We start from the raw sequence: 22,500 nt of genomic DNA, 5'->3' as shown, positions 1-22,500 counted from the left end.
GGATTTTTCCAAATGGGCCAAATCCATTTTACGAAAACTATAAATTAAAGCCAATATTATTATTACAAATTAACGTTAAAATTTATATATTTAATCAATTCACAAATAAATATATCATTATATATTATAATTATAATTTACAATCAATAATGTAGATATAAATTTATTACTTAGTCATTTATTTCGACGATTATACTTATTGTTGAGTTGATTTTGAAAGTTAAATTGGCGTATAGAAAAATCACGGAGTTCTTTTTTTTTTTTTTTTTTTTTCATCTAACACGAATAACCATTATTAATTGCATATTAAATTTACGTGAAAATAAGATAACAAAAAAAAAAAATAAATAAATAAATAAATAAAAAAAAATGCAAAATAAATGTATTACTGTTTATCGATATTTTTCAATCCATTTTCAAATTGTAAACCATCAATTTATCTAACAATAACATAAAATGTATCCCACTTTCAAAATCAACGACTCATATATACATACATACATATATATATATATATATATATACATTATATATTTTGTAATAAAAATGATTTCATTTAATTTCATATTTAAATTTAATTTTTATTTTATTCAAACGAATTAATTGTTCGGCATACGAGTTTCAATTAGAATGAAATTATTACTCTCTCTCTCTCTCTCTCTTTCTCTCTTTCAGTCAAATCTATTTATATCTATCTTTCTCGGTTTCCGTATAAAGTGAGAAAAACAATTGAACGAATGCATTTCATTCATGTTGGGTAACATCATTTCAGTGCAATTTAGGTGGAATATGAGGCATTGGGTGGTTCGTGGTAGCCATAATACTACACAAGAGTAGAACGAACGAACCCGTGCTTGCAACTTTGGATATTTGTCTCTACGTATCCTCCTTGCACTTCGGTATACTGCCGACAGCAAAATTACTTAGTTCTCGTCTGTTGTTTCCAAACGTACATACCTATATACATATATAAATATATATATTCTATGTACATGTGTCTATATATGCATTTATATATGTATGTACAGATTTATGTACCTATGTATACGATATTTATAAAACGAAACGTGCATACATATATCCAAAGTGCATCCCAATGCTATTTCCGGTATATTCAAAGTTATTCTCTGAAGATATTAATTAATAGATATATATATATATATATATATATATATATATATATATATATATATTAGTGGATTTGTTAGCGATTATATTTGTCTATCTCTCGTTTTAGTTTTTATTATTTTTTATTTCTTTTTTTTTCTTTTTTTTTTTTTTTATATATATAAAATTTGTTTTTCTAGATTATATAATATCGTTACGATTGTACGATATCTATATCGCATCTGTGGCACGTTTGAAATTCCAATAAAAATCAAACGATTTTCGAGTTCTCACGGATAAATTTATTTAATAGATTCGAGAACGCGCAATAGGAAAGTAACGATGCTGTTACCGAATATGAGAGAGAGAGAGAGAAAGAGAGAGAGAGAGAGAGAGAGAGAGAAAGAAAAAAAGAAATAGAGAGAGAGAGAGACTGGTTGATATTAGATTTTACGAGAGTATTTTTGTTCGACCAGCCGTGTCCACACAGTCCAGTATATATATATATATATATATATATATATATATATATATATATATATATATATATATACTGGATGTAAGTATCTGTAGGATAAAGCTATAATAGTTACAAACGAAATAATACAAATGAAAAAAATAAAAAAAAAAAAAAAGAAAATACAATATCGGATTTTAAATCAAGATTTTGAAGTTTATAAAAATAATAATATATTATAATTTTATAATTTTCCTTGAATTTTTATTTAAGTATTTTTACTTTTACATATCTTCATATTTTCTCTACAAAAATGAAATTTTATATTAGGTTTCATATAAATACAAATATCACATTTATTTGTAATTATTTTATACTTGCGTATACATGTATGTATGTGTAAGTATGTATATATATATATATATACATATATTAAATTCTGTTTAAAAATAAATGACATGAAGTCGAACATTTATTAATTATTTCTCTCGTAATTATCTTGTGTTGTGTATATTACGTTGTATTTAAAAAAAAAAAAAAACAAAAGAAAATAAAAAAATAAAACAATTCGTACAATTCAAAGATTATAAAATAATGATTTAATTCTCGCGATTATCTAATTTATATAAAAATTAATATTTAAAAGTAAAACAATGTAAGAGAAAAAAAAAAAAAAAAAAAAAAAGAAAAAACTTTACTAATTATATTATTTACTCCAACGTAATCTTTTACAAACGATCTACGAAATAAAATAGCTAGAGAGAGAGAGAGAGAGAGAGAGAGAGAGAGAAAGAAAGAGAATAGCTCAAAATTAGTCTACGAATTAGTCACATTCTCACTGGCGGAAATAAATTCGTCGATTTGTCTATGCGTTCAAGTGTAACAGACGTCGATGCCTAACGTTTAAGTTTGCTTGTTGGCAGGCCGAGTCGAATTATCCAATCGATTGGTAACCGATTGATTCGTGCATCGTCGAGAGATAATGGATCTCTACTTGGATCTCTTCGTGCATCTACGATTAATACCGGTCTGCTGAATTCAACGAGATAAGAGAGAAAGAGAGATAGAGAGAGAGAGAGAGAGATAGATAGATAGATAGATAGAGAGAGAGAGAGAGAGAGAGAGAGGGAAGGATAATCTACTATTTTTCCTTTAGATCGAATTTAAAACATCATTGATTAATATATAGATGGGCAATGACCTATATAAAGAGATCTTTCCTTTAGATCATTAAAGTAATATGTAATTGCAGGTTTTGAAAAGGGGAAAAAAAAAAGAGAGAGAGAGAAGAAAAAAAAATTGCAAAAGAAAGAATATATAAAAAGAAAATTAAAATATATATATATATATATATATATATATGTGTGTGTGTGTGTGTGTGTGTGTGTGTGTATGTATATATGCTCACGATACTTTCGCGTGTTAAAAGTGATTTTTCATTGTAATAAAGATAAGCCGAAGTGTTTCTTCTGAAATTTTTTCACAAACGATCATATCAGATAACAAAGGGGTGTAAAAGAAAAATTATTCGTATGCACGTGTTGCGAGAAGAGAGTGAGAGAGAGAGAGAGAGAGAGAGAGAGAGAGAGAGAGAAAAGAGGAACAAAAAAAGAAAAAGAAAAAAAAAAACGAAAACAAAAACATGAACGAAAAAAGACACAACAACAGGTAACGGCGAACGTTTCGCAAATTGACAATATATACGCGTATTGAATTCGATAAATGAAAAACACTATGAAACTTAGGATGCATAATGAAAATCGATGATTTAACAAAAGAAAAAAAAAAAAAAAATGAGAAGAAGGAAAGAATAAAATTTCGTAAAATAGAACATACGATAATAGATTCGTCCGGGAAAAGAATTCGCGATATTTAATGTTCTCCCTTTATTTCAACGATATCCACGATTTTTTTTATCGAAGAATTTTAATTTTATTTTTTACGCGTTTAAAGTAGAAGGAAGAAAGTAAAGTAAGGAGGAGGGTGGGGGGGAGAAGGGGGGTAAACAGAACGAATAAGAAAAGAAGAAAAAAAGAATTAATCTTTCCGTTCGATCGAACTTGTAAAAAAGGAGGGAATACGTTGCATCTTACAGATTGAAACAAGAAGATTGAAGATCGAAGATTTCACGATGCGAAAATTCTTCGAAGCGTTCCTTGGTACCAATTGAAAGATAAAAAGCATGTTACAAGACTGATCGAGAAAAGAACAAGAGAAAGAGAAAGAGAGAGAGAGAACGACGACTGGACGAAAAAGAGGAAAAGACAAGGAACAAAACTGTATTGAAAAGTTTCCTCTTATTTCGTAGTAACGATAGCTATGCGGGTGGGATGGAGAGACGGGCTGGAGGATTGGTGAGTGGGTGGGTTTAAAGGTATAGCTTTTCGAAAGAGCAGAGGAAAAACTCTAGTGAAAAAACACAGCTGTCCTGGATCCTACAAAAAAAAAAAAAAAAAAAAAAAAAAGAAAAAAAAATTCCTACGTTCTCTATTTCTTTTCTTTTTTTTTTTTTTTTTTTTTAAACTTACTCCCTATATATAGGCCAAAACTCTTTTACCGATTTTCGATACATAATACGTATATATATATATATATATATATATATATATATGCAAAAGATATATACATACTTAACTATATAACGTGGACGACGAGATAGTTTCGTCAAAAAAAAAAAAAAAAGAAAAGAAAAAAAAAAAGAAAAAAAGAGGAAAAGAAAAGAAAAGAAAAAGACAAAAAAAGAGCAAAAAAATGTGGGCAAAAAGAAAACAGTGAATAAAGACAAAAAGGGAGAAAAAACAAATGGTAGGATACAGAATGGGAAAAAGGAAAAGAATAAAAATAGTACAGAAAAAGAAAAAGAAAAAGAAAAAGAAAAAAAAAAAAGAAAAGAAAAGAAACAAGAAGAGAATGACACGAAACGAAACGAAATCCAGTCAATCTCGATTTTCCCTATGCTATGACAAGATTTTATATCTTGAACTGATACTACGATGAAAAATTTCATCAAACTGAAATAGCAGATAAGATCTGTATCGGCTTGGCTTTTTCAAAAAGAAACATACTCGTTCCCTGAAATTTGTATGCTTTGAATGAAGATCTTCGAAAGAAGAGGAGTCGAAAGTTTGACGAAAAAGTCGTGTTGGAAAACCTTGAGGGAAATCTTTTTACTCGTTTGCCTCTGTATCTCTATCTATCTATCTCTATCTCTCTCTCTCTCTCTCTCTCTCTCTCTCTCTCTCTCTCTCTCTCTCTCTCTCTCTTACACATATATACACACACACAGTCTCTCTCTCTCTCTCTCTCTCTCTCCCTCTCTCTTTCTTTCTTTCTTTTTCTTACACATACACTCTTTCTGGCAAGCAAGTAGTCCCTCTCAGTTCGTGCCACCCTTCGATGTGACCCTCCCTTTTTCTCTCTATCTTTCTCTCTCTCTCTCTCTCTCTCTCTATATATATATATATATATATATATATGTCTATCTCTATCTCTATCTATCTATCTATCTATCTATCTGCTCTTTCTTTCTTAGGACTACGTAAGCCCCCTTCGTCGATCAATATTACTCTCTTCGTACGTAGTATGGCTCGACTGAGCGCCAACCGACCGTATTAAGTTCTGAGCACTTTTCTCTAAGCACTCGAAGGAGCTCCACGCCAAGAAAGTTTTCTTTCGCGAGACGACGCGCGATCGATTTTATCTGTATCTTACTTCTTCTCATTCTTCTTCTTATTCTTCTTCTTATACTTCTTTTTTACTTCTTTCTTCTACTTTTGCTTTTTCTTTTTGTTTACTTTTTTCTATTTTTTTTTCTCTTTTTTTTTTTTTTTTTTTCCTTACTAATTCTACGTCTAAAGAAAGCAGAATCGAAAAGAGACATTAGAAAGAAAGAGAGAGAGAGAGAGAGAGAGAGATAAAAGTTCTTTTTAATGTAATATGTATATATTATAATTTAGATTAAAAGAAACAATGTTATTGATTTGTATCTATTGAAGAAACTTTTTGAAAAATTTTTTTCTATATACTCTCTCTTTCTCGATCTGTCGCTCTTTCTCACTCTTTCTCTGTCACTAATTTTTTTTTTTCTTCCTTTTTTTGTTTAAAATTTAAATATCAATGAAATAAAAATCATCGAATTAACAATATATTTCATGTTAATCGTTAATGAACATACAGAATTAATATCGTAAATATTTTGTTACTTCGTGAATCGTTTTAATATGTTTTATCAAATTCACGTTCTCTCATCAACGAACTTGCACACGTGTGCTTGATTACCTTTAGGAATATGTCGGGAATGTTTACGGCTAAAGTATTACGAGGAAGATCGTAAATTCACTCTGAATAGATCACAACATAGTACGTGATCGTGACTGTACTACTTAGTTTCATCAAATGTTTTATCGCCTATGAAATGCTAATGTCGTAATGTTCAACGTGTATCCACCTTTAATGAAAATATCAAAGAAATAAAAAAAAGCGAGAGAAAGAGAGAGAGAGAGAGAGAGAGAGAGAGAGAGAGAGAGAGAGAGATAAATAAATATTTTTATGTCTCTTCTTATTTTTTTATAATACCAAGAAAGATATTAAAAAAATATATGAGGTCTCCCATTTGAAATTTATATATACATACATTCTCATTTTATTATCATAGTCATTCTTATTATCATTACCATTATTGTCATTATCATCATCATCATCATCATCGTCATCATCATTATTATTATTATTATTAGTATTATTATTGTTATTATTATTATTTTAATTAAAGTGTCAATTGAAGATCTCTGTTAGAATGAAAAAAAATAAATAAATGAGATGATTATTGATTATCACTCACGGTTATCATTTTTAGCGTCCACGTGTTCCAATCGATGACACAGAATGATATTAAGAAGAAGAAGAAGGGCAGCTGGGCCCTTTGCAACGATCATCCCTCTAACCTTTCACAATCTTTCTCTTTAAAAAAAAAAAAGAAAGAAAAAAATAATAATAATAAAAAGATAAAAAAGAAAACAATGAAACAATAACTTGATTTAGATTCAACGAAACATCATTGTCCCATAATTTTATCTTCACACTTGCGATCCATCGATCATTATCACTCGCGATACGCGAGTTTTTTTATGTTATTTTTGATATTTATGTAAATATAAGAAAGAAAAAATAATATTATTTCGTAAAGAAGCGAATGAAACGGAGAAAATGTTTAAGCACGACGTTCGTCGTGCGACTGATCGACCTTTCTCGACTTCCCTGAAAGATTTTAGGCGCGAACAGTCGATCTCCTCTCTCTCTCTCTCTCTCTCTCTCTCTTTCTGTATGTGTGTCTCTTTCCTTCTCTCTCAAACACTATGATAGTCCTCTCGTTCGAATAGCGCACGCGCTCCTTTACGTTACATTGCTGTGCCAAGAGGGTAGAAATACCATGGAGGGTATAGAAGAAGGGTGCAAGGAAGAATACTGTTTCGAGGGGGTGAAAGGACCTCTTCGTAGTACACAGTTATCCCCCACTTTCGACCTACACCCTTTTTCTTTCTCCTCTTTCAGAAGGGCTTTTCGTTGTTTCAAAACTTATATCTATATAATTAATATACGAATGGATCGAATTTATTATTATAAACGTTTTAGTAATATTATAATTATTATATCGTTCTACGTGTGTGTGTGTGTGTGTGTGTGTGTGTGTACTTGTATACGTGTCAAATATTATTTATACAAAATAAAAATTATATAGTATAGCATATGAAATTATAATTCGAAATATTTATTTATATATGTCGCGTTCGAGCTCACGAATTGTTTTAATATTTAAATGAAATATTTATTTATTTATTTATTTATATATTTTCTAATAAGAACTTTTAACTGGATATCAACGAATTAATTCAAAATTTGTTAGGAAAAAAAAAAAAGGAAGAAATGACGAAATAAAAAAATAAATGTAGAAAAAAATAGGAACATGAACACGCATATACATATGTAATAAAATAATTTGTTCGTTTCTATATATATATATATATATATATTCTATATATTTATATATATGTATATATATAAAACGTGTACAATGGAATATGTGTTAAGGATCATTCAACTATATCGCATCGAATTTGTAACAATTACGTTTTGGAATGCGGTATAATCATAGGGGTGCACTTTAATTATCGGACAATTCTCCTCTATGCAACGAATACTGTGTTGTGAACTGTGAACATGAATTTACTTTATTGAGTAATATTCATTAGCGCGTATTATGCTCGTAAACGTGTCGAAAATTTGTATTGATTTTTACCCCACGAATGTTCCTCGTATTAGACGAAACATATATATATATATATATATATATATATATATATATATATATATATATTTAACAAATGTGTATATAATAAAATGATACAGTCAAATGCGAATGATTGCTTCAAATTCATTTGTTCTAATTTTGATTTTAAAATGGTTCTAATTTTCTATACATTTTATTTAATAAAATAAATATTTAATAAAATCAAAGAGAGAGAGAGAGAGAAAGAAAGGAATAATCGTGCAAAAATGATTTCTTAAAATTCCAAATTTTTTATGTATATATATATATATATACATATAGCCAAAAATATTGAAATAATTTTCAAATTCAATTGAACATTTTCGCGTCGCTTCGGCAAAATTTTATTTTTCTCTACTTTTTCTTTCTTTTTTTTTTTTTTATTTTATTTTATTTTTCTTTTCTCTCTTTTTTTGACACGAAAATCTCTCGCAATTCAATTCTCCCTCTGGTTGATATTGAAATAAAACTAAAAATCAAAAAGAAAGAAAAAAAAAAAAAATAAGAAAAAAGAAAAAAAGAAAAGGAAAAAGGAAAAGAAGAGAAGAGAAAAAGAAAGAAAGAAAGGAAAGGAAAGCGTGAAAAAAAAGGAAAGAAAAGAAATAATTCTTCGTTCTGTCCAAATATAATTTCTTTAAGGTAACAAAACAAATAAATATGTATTGCGCGCGCATATATATATATATACATATGTGTGTGTGTGTGTGTGTGTGTATAGAACGCGTGATAGAATTTGCACCGATCTAAAAATTCCAATGTAAAAAATTGACTATGTGCTCGAAGTTTCTCGTCTCAAGGAAAAAAAAAAAAAAAAAAAAAAAAAGTCAAGAGAAAAAGAAAACAAAAGGGGGAAAAAAAAATAGAAAGAAAGAAAGAAAGGAAACGAAAGAAACTTTTCTCAGGCGCTTTTCGATGTCCGCGACTATCGAAGATATAAAATTCCATGAACGGGTAACGCTCTTTCTCCTTTGGAAGGAAACGTCGCGAACAGAGAGAAATGTTATTGGAAAAAAGAAAGAAAAAGAAAGGAAAAAGGCAAAGAAGAAGGAGAAGAAGAAGAAGAAGAAGAAGAACTAGAAGAAGAAGAAGAAGAAGAAGAAAAAGTAAAGAAATAAGAATAAGAGGAATAAGAAGAAGGAACAAGGAATTGCAAATCTTTATCACGAAAGTAGTTCGTACTTCGTGTCGTGGATACAAAAGTCGAGCTTCCATACTTCGATAGAAATACAAATACGTACTTACGTATATAGTACCAAGGAAATAGAAGTGGAAGCTAACGGGAGATAGGGGATAGAAATTGGAGGGGTAGAAGGGGGTTGGTAGAGGGAGAGATGGTAAAGGTAGAAGTGGAGATGGAGATGGTGGTAGTGATGGTGATGGTGATGGTGATGGTGATGGTAATGGTGGGAGGTAGAAATAGTGGTAAGAGAGACGAGAGAGGGAGAAGGAAGAACGGTTTTACGAAAGTTGCATTTCGTGCTTGCTCGGAACTCTTCGTCGAGCTATCGAGCCATATAGAGAGTAGAACAACCACCACCACCACCATCATCCCCTTCTCATCCCTCCTCTACCTCCTTCTTCCTCATTCTCCTCACCCAAAAGACATTATTTCGTGGCTAACGTAACGCTTAGTAATTACGAGCATTAAATCCTCTCCGCAGTTTCTGCCACAGACGGCCGTGCAGCTATTTCAAATACACTCGCGGTAATTAAAACTATACTCTCGTCGTTCTCTCTCTCTCTCTCTCTCTCTCTCTCTCTCTCTCTCTTTTTCTTTCTCTCTGTCTTTTATCCTTTTTCATTACTCCAACTATTACCCAACACCGCGTTTCCGATCTCTTCACGAATTTTCCATCGTAGTTTGTTAATGACAGAGAACGAAAAGATCCCCGTATAGTTTTCTTTTTAACATTAAACGTAACTATTATTTCGAGCTTAAGGGGTAGAAAACCTTTCGAATTTACTTTGACTTTCAAATTACGCGCCACGTATTTGTACTCTTTATTCTCACTCTCTCTCTCTTTCTCTCTCTCTCTCTCTCTCTCTCTCTCCCTCTAGTTGTACGATATATCCAATGAATTTTAAATCGCATGTTTACGTCATTAAACTTATCAAGATATTTAAAATCTAATCAGTAATATTATACGAAGAAATTATGATATATTTTTATTTAATTAGATTTTATATTCTTCTCTCGTCTATGGTTATTTGTTCTTATAGACATTATTTAAATATATGTATTTTATAACGTGATCTTAAAAATCACATATGCATGTGAAAATAATTTTTATAGAAATCTTATTATTATTATTATTATTATTATTATTCAGTTGCTATAATAATAGTTATTTATTTATTTATTTATTTATTTATTTATTTATTATTATTATTAGAATGTTTAGAAATATTCGTACACCCTATATAATAAGACGTAATGTAAATATATTATACGTTGTATTTGAGAAAATCTCGGAAAAAAATTGATCGATTTAAAAATAAAAATTATTAACATTATTGAGAATGGAAGTGCGAATAGTTTTTAAAAATCGTTAATTGAAAAAGAAAAAAAAAAAAAAAAAGAAAAATAAAATAGAAAAGAAAAGAAAAAAAGAAAAGGAAAAAAGAAAAGAAAAGGAAGAAGTAGAAGAAGAAGAAGAATAATTGAAGCCTCTGTTCTGTTCGTCCAACGACGAGAAACGATTAAAACCCTTTTCCTTTTAGGTGGAAAATTAGATTACCGAATGGACGGGCGGATAGCCAGAAAGGTGACGAGATTAAGAAGTCGGAAATTCTGAGGGAAAGTCTACGCGAGAGCTAAATCTCGTTTGAAAAGCAACGAGAGGGAATTATTGTTAGCATTCTTTTTATTTTCTCGATGAGAAAATTGCAATCTCGACGTGCTTCAAGCTCTCTCTCTCTCTCTCCTCTAACCGAGGCATATTAAAAAAGGCACATAGCCAAAACGAATGTTCTTTGAATCGTCGAACATCCTACATTTTCACCTTTTATATATATATATATAAGAAAAAAAAGAAAGCACATATTTTCGCGAATTTCTATACTACGTTTCATAACTACGTTGCAATTAATTAATATAAAATAAAATAAATAAATAAATATATATATATATATATGTATATATATTTATACATGAATACGAATCGTCGAATTTTACAAAGGAAGAAAAGAAAAAAAGGAAAAAAAGACAAATCTTTAAAAATTATTCCGTTCAAATAATTACAAGCTCGCCATTACCAATCGATTCTACCTTCTCTTTCTTTCTTTCTTTCTTTCTTTCTTTCTTTTTTCTTCTTCTTCTTGTTCTCCTTTTCTTTTAATTTTTTCTTTTTCTTTCCATCTTTCTTTCCTTCTATCTCCACGGACGATTAATTCTCACCGATCGACGTTTCGAAGGCAAACGACGACGGTCCAATGTAATTCCAGCTTTTCTTTTGAAGTATATCTCTATCTCTCTCTCTCTCTCTCTCGAAAAAGAGAGGGAGAGAGAGAGAGAGAGAGAGAGAGAGAGAAATCGATTGTTGAAAATCAATCGAACGTTATCTTATGAAAGATATGGTATCTCGTTAATGGTTAAAAGGAAAACGTATTAAAATTTATAATGATGAATTTTTCCAAACAAAATTTAAATACGATCATTACAATATCATTTAATCTTACTTTACTTCTATCAATTTGATTTTCCAATCGATCTATATATATATATATATATATATATATATATATATATAAATTTTTTTTTTCTTTCTTTTTCTTCTTATTATAATATCATTAGAGACAATTCGAAATATCATGCGTGCGCGTTGGATTAGGTACGTAAAAAAAGGAAAAAGAAAAAAAGAAAACACGAACAAGCAAACAAGAAAAAAGGAACGAACGAGATTTCCAAAAAAAAGAAAAGAAAAAAAAAGAAAAAAAAAAGAAAAAAAAAACTAACAAAACGATTATCTCAATGTAATAAAAAATGATCGTTCGATCTTCATGCCAATTCTTTTATTTCAATGCCCATTATTTCATCGAATGCAATAATATTAATATTATAATATAGCTTTGATAATAAGAGCTTTATGTATATTCTTTCTTTATTTTCCTTTGTATTTCTGCGAAAACGAAAAGATAAAAATTCATTCTCAATGCGGTGTGGGCGGGGGGTGGTGGGGGTTGGGGGGGGGGAGAGGTTTTAGATAAACTTCATCGAAGTAGTTCTCTCTCTTTTTTTTTCTTTTTTTTTCTTTTTTTTTTTTTTCCCTATACCTTTGAACGTAAAATATTGAAAGGAAATATGAAACAAAGGATAAACAATCTATAGGCGCATTGATAGCCACGAAAAATAAAAAAAAAAAGAAAGAAAAAAAAAAAAGAGAGAAAAAAGAAAGAAAGGAAGAAAGAAAGGAAGGAAGAAAATATAGAGATGAAGATGAAAAAAGGAAGATAGGACTAGAAGGATAAAAAACACATGGCAAAGAAAATCCTACGCGATATCTCGAAGGATCGTTTTAAAATACGATATTACCAAAAGCTAAATCGTTTCTTATCGTTCGAGCTCTAAACACTATGTACATATACATATATATATATATATATATATGTATGTATATATGTATATAGATGGTTACTCTTACTAGTAGGACCCCCGCGAAAAATGAGGTCGTGACCTTACGATTATTGTTTCGGCCTTTACGAGCAATTAATTTAACCTGACATTTTTATTAGCTACAAAACACCGTACATATGTATATATATATATATATATATATATATATATATATATGTATGTATGTATGTACGTATGTACGTATGTACGTATCTACGACTAATCGATTTTCAAACGAGCTTTTGCACGGACGGTGTTACGTGTTACGCGTTTAAAACGTTTTTCGTCTGGAATAAAGAGTTCGAAAGAGAGTCAAAGAGAAAGAGAGAAAAAGAGAGAGAAAGAGAGTGAGAGAGAGAGAGAGAGAGAGAGAAAGAAAGAGAAAGATATAACAAACATTGTTGAGCACGTAACGTAACGGTGTAATTCTATCAATTACTTGGACTGACATTTCGAGATGTGCATTTTAAAGGACTACTAGACAATTATTTTACATTTCGATGCTACTACCTCTTTCGTCTGAAATAACTCAACTATACTTAATATAATTATATTATACATAACGTAGATGCGATTCAATTGTTATTACTCGTAAAATGATCAAGTCGAGAAAAAGAAACGAAAGAAGAAAAAAAAAAAAAAAAAAAGAAGAAAAAGAAGAAAGAATTATTATTCAAAAAATAATATCGTTTACAGGACACATTGTACTTTCTAAAAACTTAGAAAATTTAAATATTCTCATGCTCTAGATCGCATATAAAAAATATATTATATACAATTCTATTCGCGTATTTGTCAAATGATCGGTATTGAATGCAACACTTTTTTATAAAGTGTGATATTCTTTTTTCTTTTTTTTTTTTTTTTTTTTTTTTAATTAAAAAAAAAAGAGAAGGAGAAAGAGAGAGAGAGAGAGAGAGAGAGAGAGAAATATTCGAAAATTTCCACGATCGAATTTAATCAGTTTAAAATCAGTTCGAAAGAATACACGTGTACATCCTATATATATATATATATATATAAATATATAATAAAGCAAAAAACAAAAGAAAAAAAAAATTTGAAATTAATTTTTCTCTACAAAAAGTAAAAAAAAATATGCAATGGGGTTTCTTCGGGTATATATTTAATATATATCGAATAATACGAATTGTATTATATTATAAAGCCGATGATAATTTTTTATTGTTATTTTTTTCGATGTCTCACCAAGTGTGTCAAGTTTTTTTTTTTTGTTTTTCTGTCCTTTCTATTTTTTCTTTCTTTTCCATTTTCTTCAAGCGATTTATACATAAAGGTCAGTCGGCCGATAGTATTTTTATTTTCTATTTTTTTTTTTTTATTTTAAGAATTCATATAAGTCAATAGGGCAGAGTTCGTGATTAATGAATTTAAAATAGATGAATCCTTAAAGACAACGTAATATTATAGAAACGATTTATTAAAAAATTCTTTAAAAAAAAAATATTATATTTGTATTAATAAATATAAAATAGGATCGAAAAGTTTTTCCTTTCTCTTCTTCTTCTTCTTTTTCTTTTGTTACTTTTCATTCTTAAAAAAAAAAAAGAAAAAAAAAAGAAAAAAAAAGCAGAAAAAAAAGAAACAGAAAACCACCCATTATTATAAATAACAAAACTTTCTTAACTCGGAGAAATCGTCCGTTTTCAAATTTCTTTTTTTTTTTTTTTGCTTTTCTTTTCTTTTTCCTTTCTTTTTTTCATTTCTCCTCTTTATTAATCAAGAATGCTTTTGAAAAGTTAATGCACTATTTTGCATTACCTCCAATGTTTGAAGTTAGAATAAATTCACTTGGACACGGTCGGTTTTCTCCTCACTGTGGAATTTCATTAAGAGAAAAAACTAATTTGTAAAGCAAACTATGGCCAAACGAAGGATCTAAAGAAAAGATAGAAGAGAGAGAGAGAGAGAGAGAGAGAGAGAGAAAGAGATAGATAGAGAAAGATGACAATAACCATGGTGGCTATGATCTAGAAATAACATTTAACTTTCTCATGTTATTCTCTTAGAAAAAAATTTTCCAACGTCCACACGTAACTTGATAAAATTAATTTCTTGGATGAAGTTTACGAAGGAAAAAAAAGAGGAGGAATTGAAAAAAAAAAAAAGAAAGAAAGAAAAAGAAAAAAAAAATACAAGAAAAGAAAATGAACACCTTCATTTCAATCGGAAAAGAGAAAGGAGAATTAAAATTTCTTGGACGAATTTATATTGAGAAGGGGAAAAAAAAAAAATGAAAAAAGGAAAAAGAAGAAAAAAGAAACAAAACAAAACAAAGAAATAAAATAGAAAATAAAGAAATAAATAAAGATAAAAAGGAAATTTGAGAGAGATGGACGATTTTATTGGTAAAAAAAAAAAAAAGAAAAAATAGAAAAAGAAAAAGAAAAAGAGAGAGAGAAAGTAGCAAAAAATCGCATATTAATTAAACGTTCTAAAGTTTTATGTTGTTCACCACCTGGACAAAGTAAGACAGAGAGACAAAGAGAGAGAGAGAGAGAGAGAGAGAGAGAGAGAGAGAAGGAGAGAGAGAGAGAGAGAGAGAGAGAGAGAGAGAGAGGAAGAACACAAGGAGAAACAAGGAAAAGAATGCTTTGGAATCAGAACGAGCGAGCAAATTAACCGGGCAGGCTCAAAGTTGTAACGAGTTTCAAGAGTGCCCGGACCTCGTTTGTTCCCCGAGCGAGCTGTAGAAAACTCCTTTAAAAAATCCCATATTGCGGACGTTACTTTCCTTCACGTTTCAGTTTCGACAGGGACAGAGATAAAAGATAGAAAAAAAAAAAGAGAAAAAAAAAAACGAAAGAAAACTAATCGTAAGACCGAAAGTATGGCTTTTTTCGCGTGAACGAATGAACGAAACGTATCAAAAAAAAAAAAAAAAAAGAAAGACAGAAAAAAAAACAAAACATATATCCAAATAAAACTATAAATCAAAAATATATATATATATATATATATATCTAAATATATAAACATTTATTTAATTGTATGTCGAGGGAAGAAAAAAGAAAAGAAAAAAAAAGAAAAGAAACAAACAAAAGGAGAGAAAGTAGCGTGGGAAAAAAATAAAAAGAGGAATAAAAATGAAAATGAAAAAAGAAAAAAAGAAAAAAAAAAAGAAATAAAGTAGAAGAAATTCACTTTTTTATTTTTTTTTTTTTTTTTTCAAAGCTTTCATCGACTAAAATTTTTAACAAGCAAAGCCGAACGAAAATTTTAACGAGGGGGTTAAAAAAGAAACGATCGATAACGTCGAACGTATCCAATGTATATATGTATGCATATATATGTATTTACGTATGTACATACGTATGTACATACGTATGTATGTATGTATGTCTGTATGTACTTCTAAACTTGACAAATATACACGATCCATATATATATATATGGATATATATATATATATATATATATGTATATAATACATATATAAAGAAATATGTGCTAGAGTGAAATTTCGATGATTTTTTTTTCCTTTTCTTTTTCTTCTTTTTCTTTTTCTCTTTTTTTTTTTTTTTTTTTTTTTTTGTAAGAAGCAAGCGGGCTGGAAAAATCTTTTTTCTTTTTTTTCTTTATCTATTTCCGATAACTTTCATATTTTTTACTAAAACGAAAATCGAAATATTATATAGAGAAAAAAGAAAAAAGAATATATATATATATAAAAAAAAAAGAAAATAAAGGGTTCGAGAGATCAACCGGTACCAACCGTTTTCGATAAGAATTCGATAAGAAATCTTTTACATCTTTTTTCCTTTTATTTTCCCTCTCACTCTCTTTCTCTCTCTCTCTCACCCTCTGTCTGTCTGTCTTCCATCTCTTTCTGTCTGCCTATCTACCTCTCTCTTTCTCCCTCTCCCTCTTCCTCTCTCTCTCTCTCTCTCTCTCTCTCTCTCTCTGTCTCTCTCTCTCTTTTTCTGTCTCTCTGTCCCTCTGTCTTTTTCTGTCTCCTTCGTTTCCTTCCCTTTTCCGTCGATTTCTTTCTCCTGGCTCACGTGCATGGGCGTAACGCGTCTCGGCGAATGGAAATAAGCGTTGGATCGATAGAAAGGTTCAAAGGATCAAAGGACCCTCGGTTTGCTCTTCAAAGTGCGTTGTTACGCCAAGGGAAAGACAGACATTGGAAGAGTTACGTTCAAGAAGAAAGAATATAGAGAATTTTTTACCTTTGAAAAATCGAATTTTTCTCATTAGAACGAAACTAACAATATTTTCAATATTTTCATTATTTCCTTTATATATCCTAAATTCATAAATATAAAAATAATAATAAAAAATATTTGTATATATATATATATATAATATATTTTTATAAAATATACTTTTATCTTATTTATTTTTAGATATATTTGAACGATCGTAATTACATTAATTCGAATAAATACTTCTTCGATTGGATTACTTTCACAAAAATATTAATAATTGTGCTGACAATAAATAAATAAATAAATAAATATATATATATATATATATATATATATATATATATATATATATATATATAAATACCTTCTGGCATATAAATGAAACGTTTAAACTGAAATATTAAATTAACATTTGTTTCTGTCAGATCGAACAAGGTCTTCTTTTTATTAAAATTTTCCTTATTAAAATATCACGTTTTATTAATAGTCGTTGACATAATAAATGGGAGAGAGAAAAAGACGAATCAAAAAAAGGAAAAAAAAAAAAAAAGAAGAAGAAAAAAAAGAAAAATCGATGAAGAAACGAACAAAAAAAAAAGAGAGAAACAAAAGGAAAAAGAAGAAGAAGAAGAAGAAGAAGAAGAAGAAGAAGAGAAAAAAGTGGTGGTGGTGGGTGAGGAGGAGGGGTAGAAAGGAGACAGGGAAAAAGAGATGGGAAAAGTAAAAGGGACACGTGAAGAGTTTGAAGACAGTGATTTTTTTTTCCTTTTTCTTTTTTTTTTATTTTTAAAAAGAACGCAAGACTTTATCAGCAAGAGGAAGAGTTGATTTAAGAGTTAATGGTGACTGGCACGAGGAGAAGAAGAGAGCTTCGAAAACGGGTGGTTGGCATGGAAGGAAAAGTGTAAGGGACGAAGGGTGGTAGACAAGGGGAAGAGGAACGAGGGAAGGTCTTGGAAGGGTGACGGAACAGCAATGTCAGGGATGGTAGCTTCTACGAAACTCCATCAGCTTCCTGTTCCGGTATCTTAAGGCGCAATCAAATTACCTACTCACTTTCCCGAGACATTATCGAGCCACGGTGTCTCGACGTTAAGGGTTCACCCTTTCCCTTTCCCTTTAACTCCTTCTCCTTCTTCTCCTCCTCCTCCTCCTCCTTCTCCTCCTTCTCCTCCTTCTTCTTCTTCATCCTTCTTCTTATTTTTCTTTCACTACGTCATCCTCGAAGAGAGGAAGGGGATTAAAGAAAATTAAAAGAAAGTATGGTCGTACGAGTACTCCAAATTCTTAGCTTTGATTCTTTTGCATATTAAAACAAAAAAAAAAGTGGAAGGAAACGAAAAACAAAATAGAAAAGAAATAATTCTAGGTTTTCACGCACTCTCTCTCTCTCTCTCTCTCTCTCTCTCAAAAAAAAAAAAAAAAGAGTGAACATCTAAAAGTAATTATTAAATAGTTTGACATCGAAAGTTATGCGAGAATGATATTATGAGAGAGAGAGAGAGAGAGAGAGAGAGAGAGAGAGAGAGAGAGAGAAGTAATAATATATAATAAAGATCAAGGATAATTAAAATTTGACGATTAAACTTCGTTAAGATTAACATGAGATTAAAATTAAATTTAGAGATTAAAATCGACTGATTGAGTATTATCTTATATTCTTCAAAGATATAAATTTTATAATATTCAAGGAGTATGATTTTATTCGATCGATATTATTCTCATAAAATTCATTTAAATTTATATAAAGTATCTAAGAACATGAAAGGATATTAAAGAACAAAAAAGAGAGAGATAGATAGATAGAGACAGATAGACCTAGAGAGAGAGAGAGAGAGAGAAAGAGAGAGAGAGAGAGATCTGAAACGACAACAAGAGTAGTAGAAGCAAGTCTCGCACATACGCACACACAAACACACACACACACACACACAAATAGAGAATAGAATACCTTTGGGGTAGTTAGGTATGCAGAGTTACCGCAACTCCGGTCGACCACCTGCTCCAATTATGCTTGTTAAGCTTCTACGTATGTATGTATGTACAATACATGATGACTATCTCACTTTCGACGCTAAACATTCTATGTGAAGGTCTACACATTAGCACACATATACATACAAATATATACATACATACGCACATTTTGCGATACTGTTATCATCCAAATGGTCTTGTAAAATGTAATACTCTTTCACTTTCTCTCTCTCTCTCTCTCTCTTTCTCTCTCTCTTTCTCTCTATCTCTATCTCTATCTCTATCTCTATCTCTCTATCTCTCTCTTTACACACGCATACACATTCACTCTCTTCGATCTATTGGATATAATTCTCTTCTTTTTTTTTTTTCTTCATTTTTTATCTTTTCTTTCGTTTTTCTTTTTTTCTCTTTTTTGTTTTTATACGCGACACATATACCATGTATAACCGGTATATTATTTAGAAAATAATAAAAGGCTCGTTGTCTTTTTTCTTCTCCTTTTTTTTTTTTTTTTTTCTTTCCTTATACATTTTCAATGAATTTTAATTTTATTTTACCGTTTCTTTTTTATTTAATACAAATCAAATGCCATTTTTTTTATATTTCTTTCTCTCTCTCTCTCTCTCTCTCTCTCTCTCTCTCTCTCTCTTTTCGTGCATGGCTTCGAAGAAATCATATATATTGAATTTTTTACAAATCGTGCATTTATTAATATTGTATTAACACTATGTATTTAATTGTCGTATAGAAATTATACGCATTTTTAATTTTATATACGTCACGTATCTTAACACGCGCACACACACACACACACACACACACACAAACATACATCTACGTCTATATATACATATGCATATCTATAAATTGAAAAGGGAAAGAGGATAATTCTATTTGACTTGAAACATTTTATTTTCTATTTCTTTGTCTTAAATTAAAACAAACAAAAACAAAACAAAAATAAATAAATAAATAAATAAAATGAAACATATAATAGAATATAGATCGTTTAAAGGAAGAAACTGATTGTGGTTTCGATTTCTCTAAATCGTTTCATGTTCGATAATAGCTTTGGAAAACATGTAAGCACTTACGGAAAAGATCGTTGTTCCCTCTCTCTCTCTGTCTCTCTCTCTCCCTCTCAATCGTCTCTCTTTTTTCCTTTTCTTGTCAGACACATAGAAGAAAACTTCTCGAAAAAGTTCTCGATCGAAGAGTCGATTCACGTACGCTCTCGATCTCACGAAGTCGAACGAAGTAACAAAGATTCTTTATCGAATTCATGAGTTCGTTGACACTTTCACAAAGGTTAAACCTTTTTTTTGCTTTTTTCTTTTTTTTTCTTTTTTTTTTATTTTGTCCTCCGATCGATAGAGAATACGCATTATGCATTTTTCATCATTTCATATTTGCAACGGTGAAAAGAACGATTCTTGGGAGAGGAGGAAAAAAAAAAAAGAAAAAGAAAAAGAAAGGAAGAAAAGAAAAACAAAAAAGAAAGAAAAGAAGAAAAAGGATTCCATTGATGGACGATCCATGGATCAACCACTTTCGTTCTCTTCTTTTTCTTCTTCTTCTTCTTCTTTTCTTTTTTTCTTCTTCTTGTTTTTCGAACGTGACATAGACGAGAATTAATTTTCACATTTAATTAAAAATCATTCGCGTTTAACGCGATTTTTCTTCTTTCAATCTGATATCGATTGATTAAATTATCTAGAAAAATAATTTACCGAGGGCTTAGGCTATATCATCGAGAAAAAGAAAGAAGGAAGAGAAAAGGAAAAGAAAGAAAACAAGAAAGAAAAAGGGAAAGGAAAAAAAGAAAAAAGGAAGAAGAAAAAAGGAAAGGAAAAAATGAAATTTTCTCAAAGGACAAAAGGGAGCAAAATCAAACGCATCGATGAAGAAAAAGAAAGAAAAGAAAATAGAAAGAACAACAACAACAACAACAACAATAACAACAAAAAAAGAGAAGGGATCTTCCTTTAACCCGTTTTCCACTGACGCGAACGTTCGCGTCAAAGAAAAGCCGCGGGGATTTCGAATGCTTTCACAAGAACTACCAGGAAAATTCGCTTTAAGCTCGGTCTTTAATCCCGATTAACGAGAGCTTAATCTCTTACCCAATCACCCTGCGAAAACAAGAATAACCGGAGATGGGAGAACGTAATTCCCACTTTCTATTGACTTTTAATAACTTCCAGATTCTCACGGCCGTTCTAACACTGACAATGAGATATCCCTTCGGCGTATATTATTGATCCACTTTGCTATCATAAATTAGCATTAATTAAAGCTTGAAAATTCGAACTTGATATTACATTTTTCTCTATACCACTTTTTTTACTCTCTCTCACACATACACACACACACATACACTCTGTCTCTTTGTTAAATCCATCAAAAACTCATCATTAACGTAGTTCGTCCATTATTATATAAGAAAAGAAATGAGAGAATGGAGGTGAGACACGAAAAAAGTTACTAGATAAACAAAAAAGTCCCTAAGTGATTCTAAAAATCGATTACCCTTTTTCCCTATTGTTTCCGGCTACATTTTTTTTTTTTTTTGTTTACTTTTCGTTTAATTTTTCTTCTTTCTTTCCCTTGCAATCCGTAAGAAAACTTTCATCCTCTAGGTTCGTAGCTTTTTGTTATCAAAAGAAAAAAAAAAAAAAAAAGAAAAGAAAAAGAAAAGAGAGAGAAAGAAACAATATCACTTAGTAACTTTTGAATGGGCAATCGTTCTGTTATTCGCAAATTTACTTTCTATTAAATTCTTATGTGTCCTAACGCAACACGTACACATGGATATGCAAATATATATGTTTGCGTGTGTATATATATATATATATATCTATTTGATTATCACAAAACATCTATTGTATTTGTTCAATTATGACGAATAACATAAATCATTGAGAATAGTGGATGAATGCATATACGTACGAATATCACGATCATCTTCTATATACGTATTCGAGACAATTTTACCACGATAACCGAGAATTCCACCATCATGGGAGTTATCGCTTCAATTTCCACTTCGACGTATAACGCCGTAATAGTATCGGCCGATTTGTCCCGAATGGTTATAACACGATATATCAATAACCATATCAAATGTGCGTACGTATATATATATATATATATATATATATATATATATATGTATGTACTATGTACATATGTACATATCAGAGGAGAATTGTTCGTACCGCAGAGAAATTCTAAATATTAAAAAAAATTCAAATCTATCCTGAAACAATAGTTAATTTTTTAAATTATCTGCTACAATTTTATCTGTTCGATGCAAGCTTGTGCAATTTTCAAAATGAAACACATAGAACATGAATAGATACATAGACAAACAATGATTTTCCAATGACCGATTCGATCGATTATGGTTTCTTTTCTTTTTTTTTTTTTTTTCATTTTTTCTTTTAAATGAAATTCTTCCGAACCAAAAAATCCAACGATAAATCGATTAATTAAGCAACGCAAAGAGAAGAAACAAAATAATAATAATAATAATAATAATAATAATAATAATAATAATAATAATCTAACGTAATATCGTGGAAATAAAATTTATCCTATGGACAAAGTTACGTTTTAATCAACGTAGATCATTATAACTGATCTACGATCAATTTATTCATCTCGCATGTTATTATTACCGGATGTTCGTTATAATCTTATTCATCTTTCGCTTATTCTCATCTCTCATCTCTCTCTCTTTCTCTCTCTCTCTCTCTCTCTCTCTCTCTCTCGGTTAACTCTTTCTTTGAGATTTCCATGAAGAAGCAGTTTATCTTAGCTAACGAAACCAATTATCGCAATCCTT

General features: G+C 29.9%; 1 protein-coding gene across 5 annotated transcripts in view; it reads right to left on the bottom strand.

The window, feature by feature from the left end:
* LOC124955601 overlaps positions 1-22,500 on the bottom strand; it is a 135,162-nt gene that overhangs the window by 45,414 nt on the left and 67,248 nt on the right. Inside the window, exon 2 of one of the 5 annotated variants that reach the window (XM_047510225.1) lies at positions 6,405-6,523. The exons of 3 other annotated variants lie outside the window; for them this stretch is intronic. In XM_047510225.1, coding sequence (XP_047366181.1) covers positions 6,405-6,498 — 94 coding nt within the window. In that variant the 5' untranslated portion in view covers positions 6,499-6,523. Of the gene's footprint in view, positions 1-6,404; positions 6,524-17,729; positions 17,894-22,500 lie in introns of those variants that run through there. One more of the 5 variants, XM_047510224.1, reaches the window with a different exon arrangement.

The sequence above is a fragment of the Vespa velutina genome, chromosome 19 (genome assembly GCF_912470025.1).
Source record: "Vespa velutina chromosome 19, iVesVel2.1, whole genome shotgun sequence".
In the NCBI taxonomy this organism is placed as follows: domain Eukaryota; kingdom Metazoa; phylum Arthropoda; class Insecta; order Hymenoptera; family Vespidae; genus Vespa; species Vespa velutina.
This window is presented reverse-complemented; position numbering and strand designations above follow the sequence as displayed.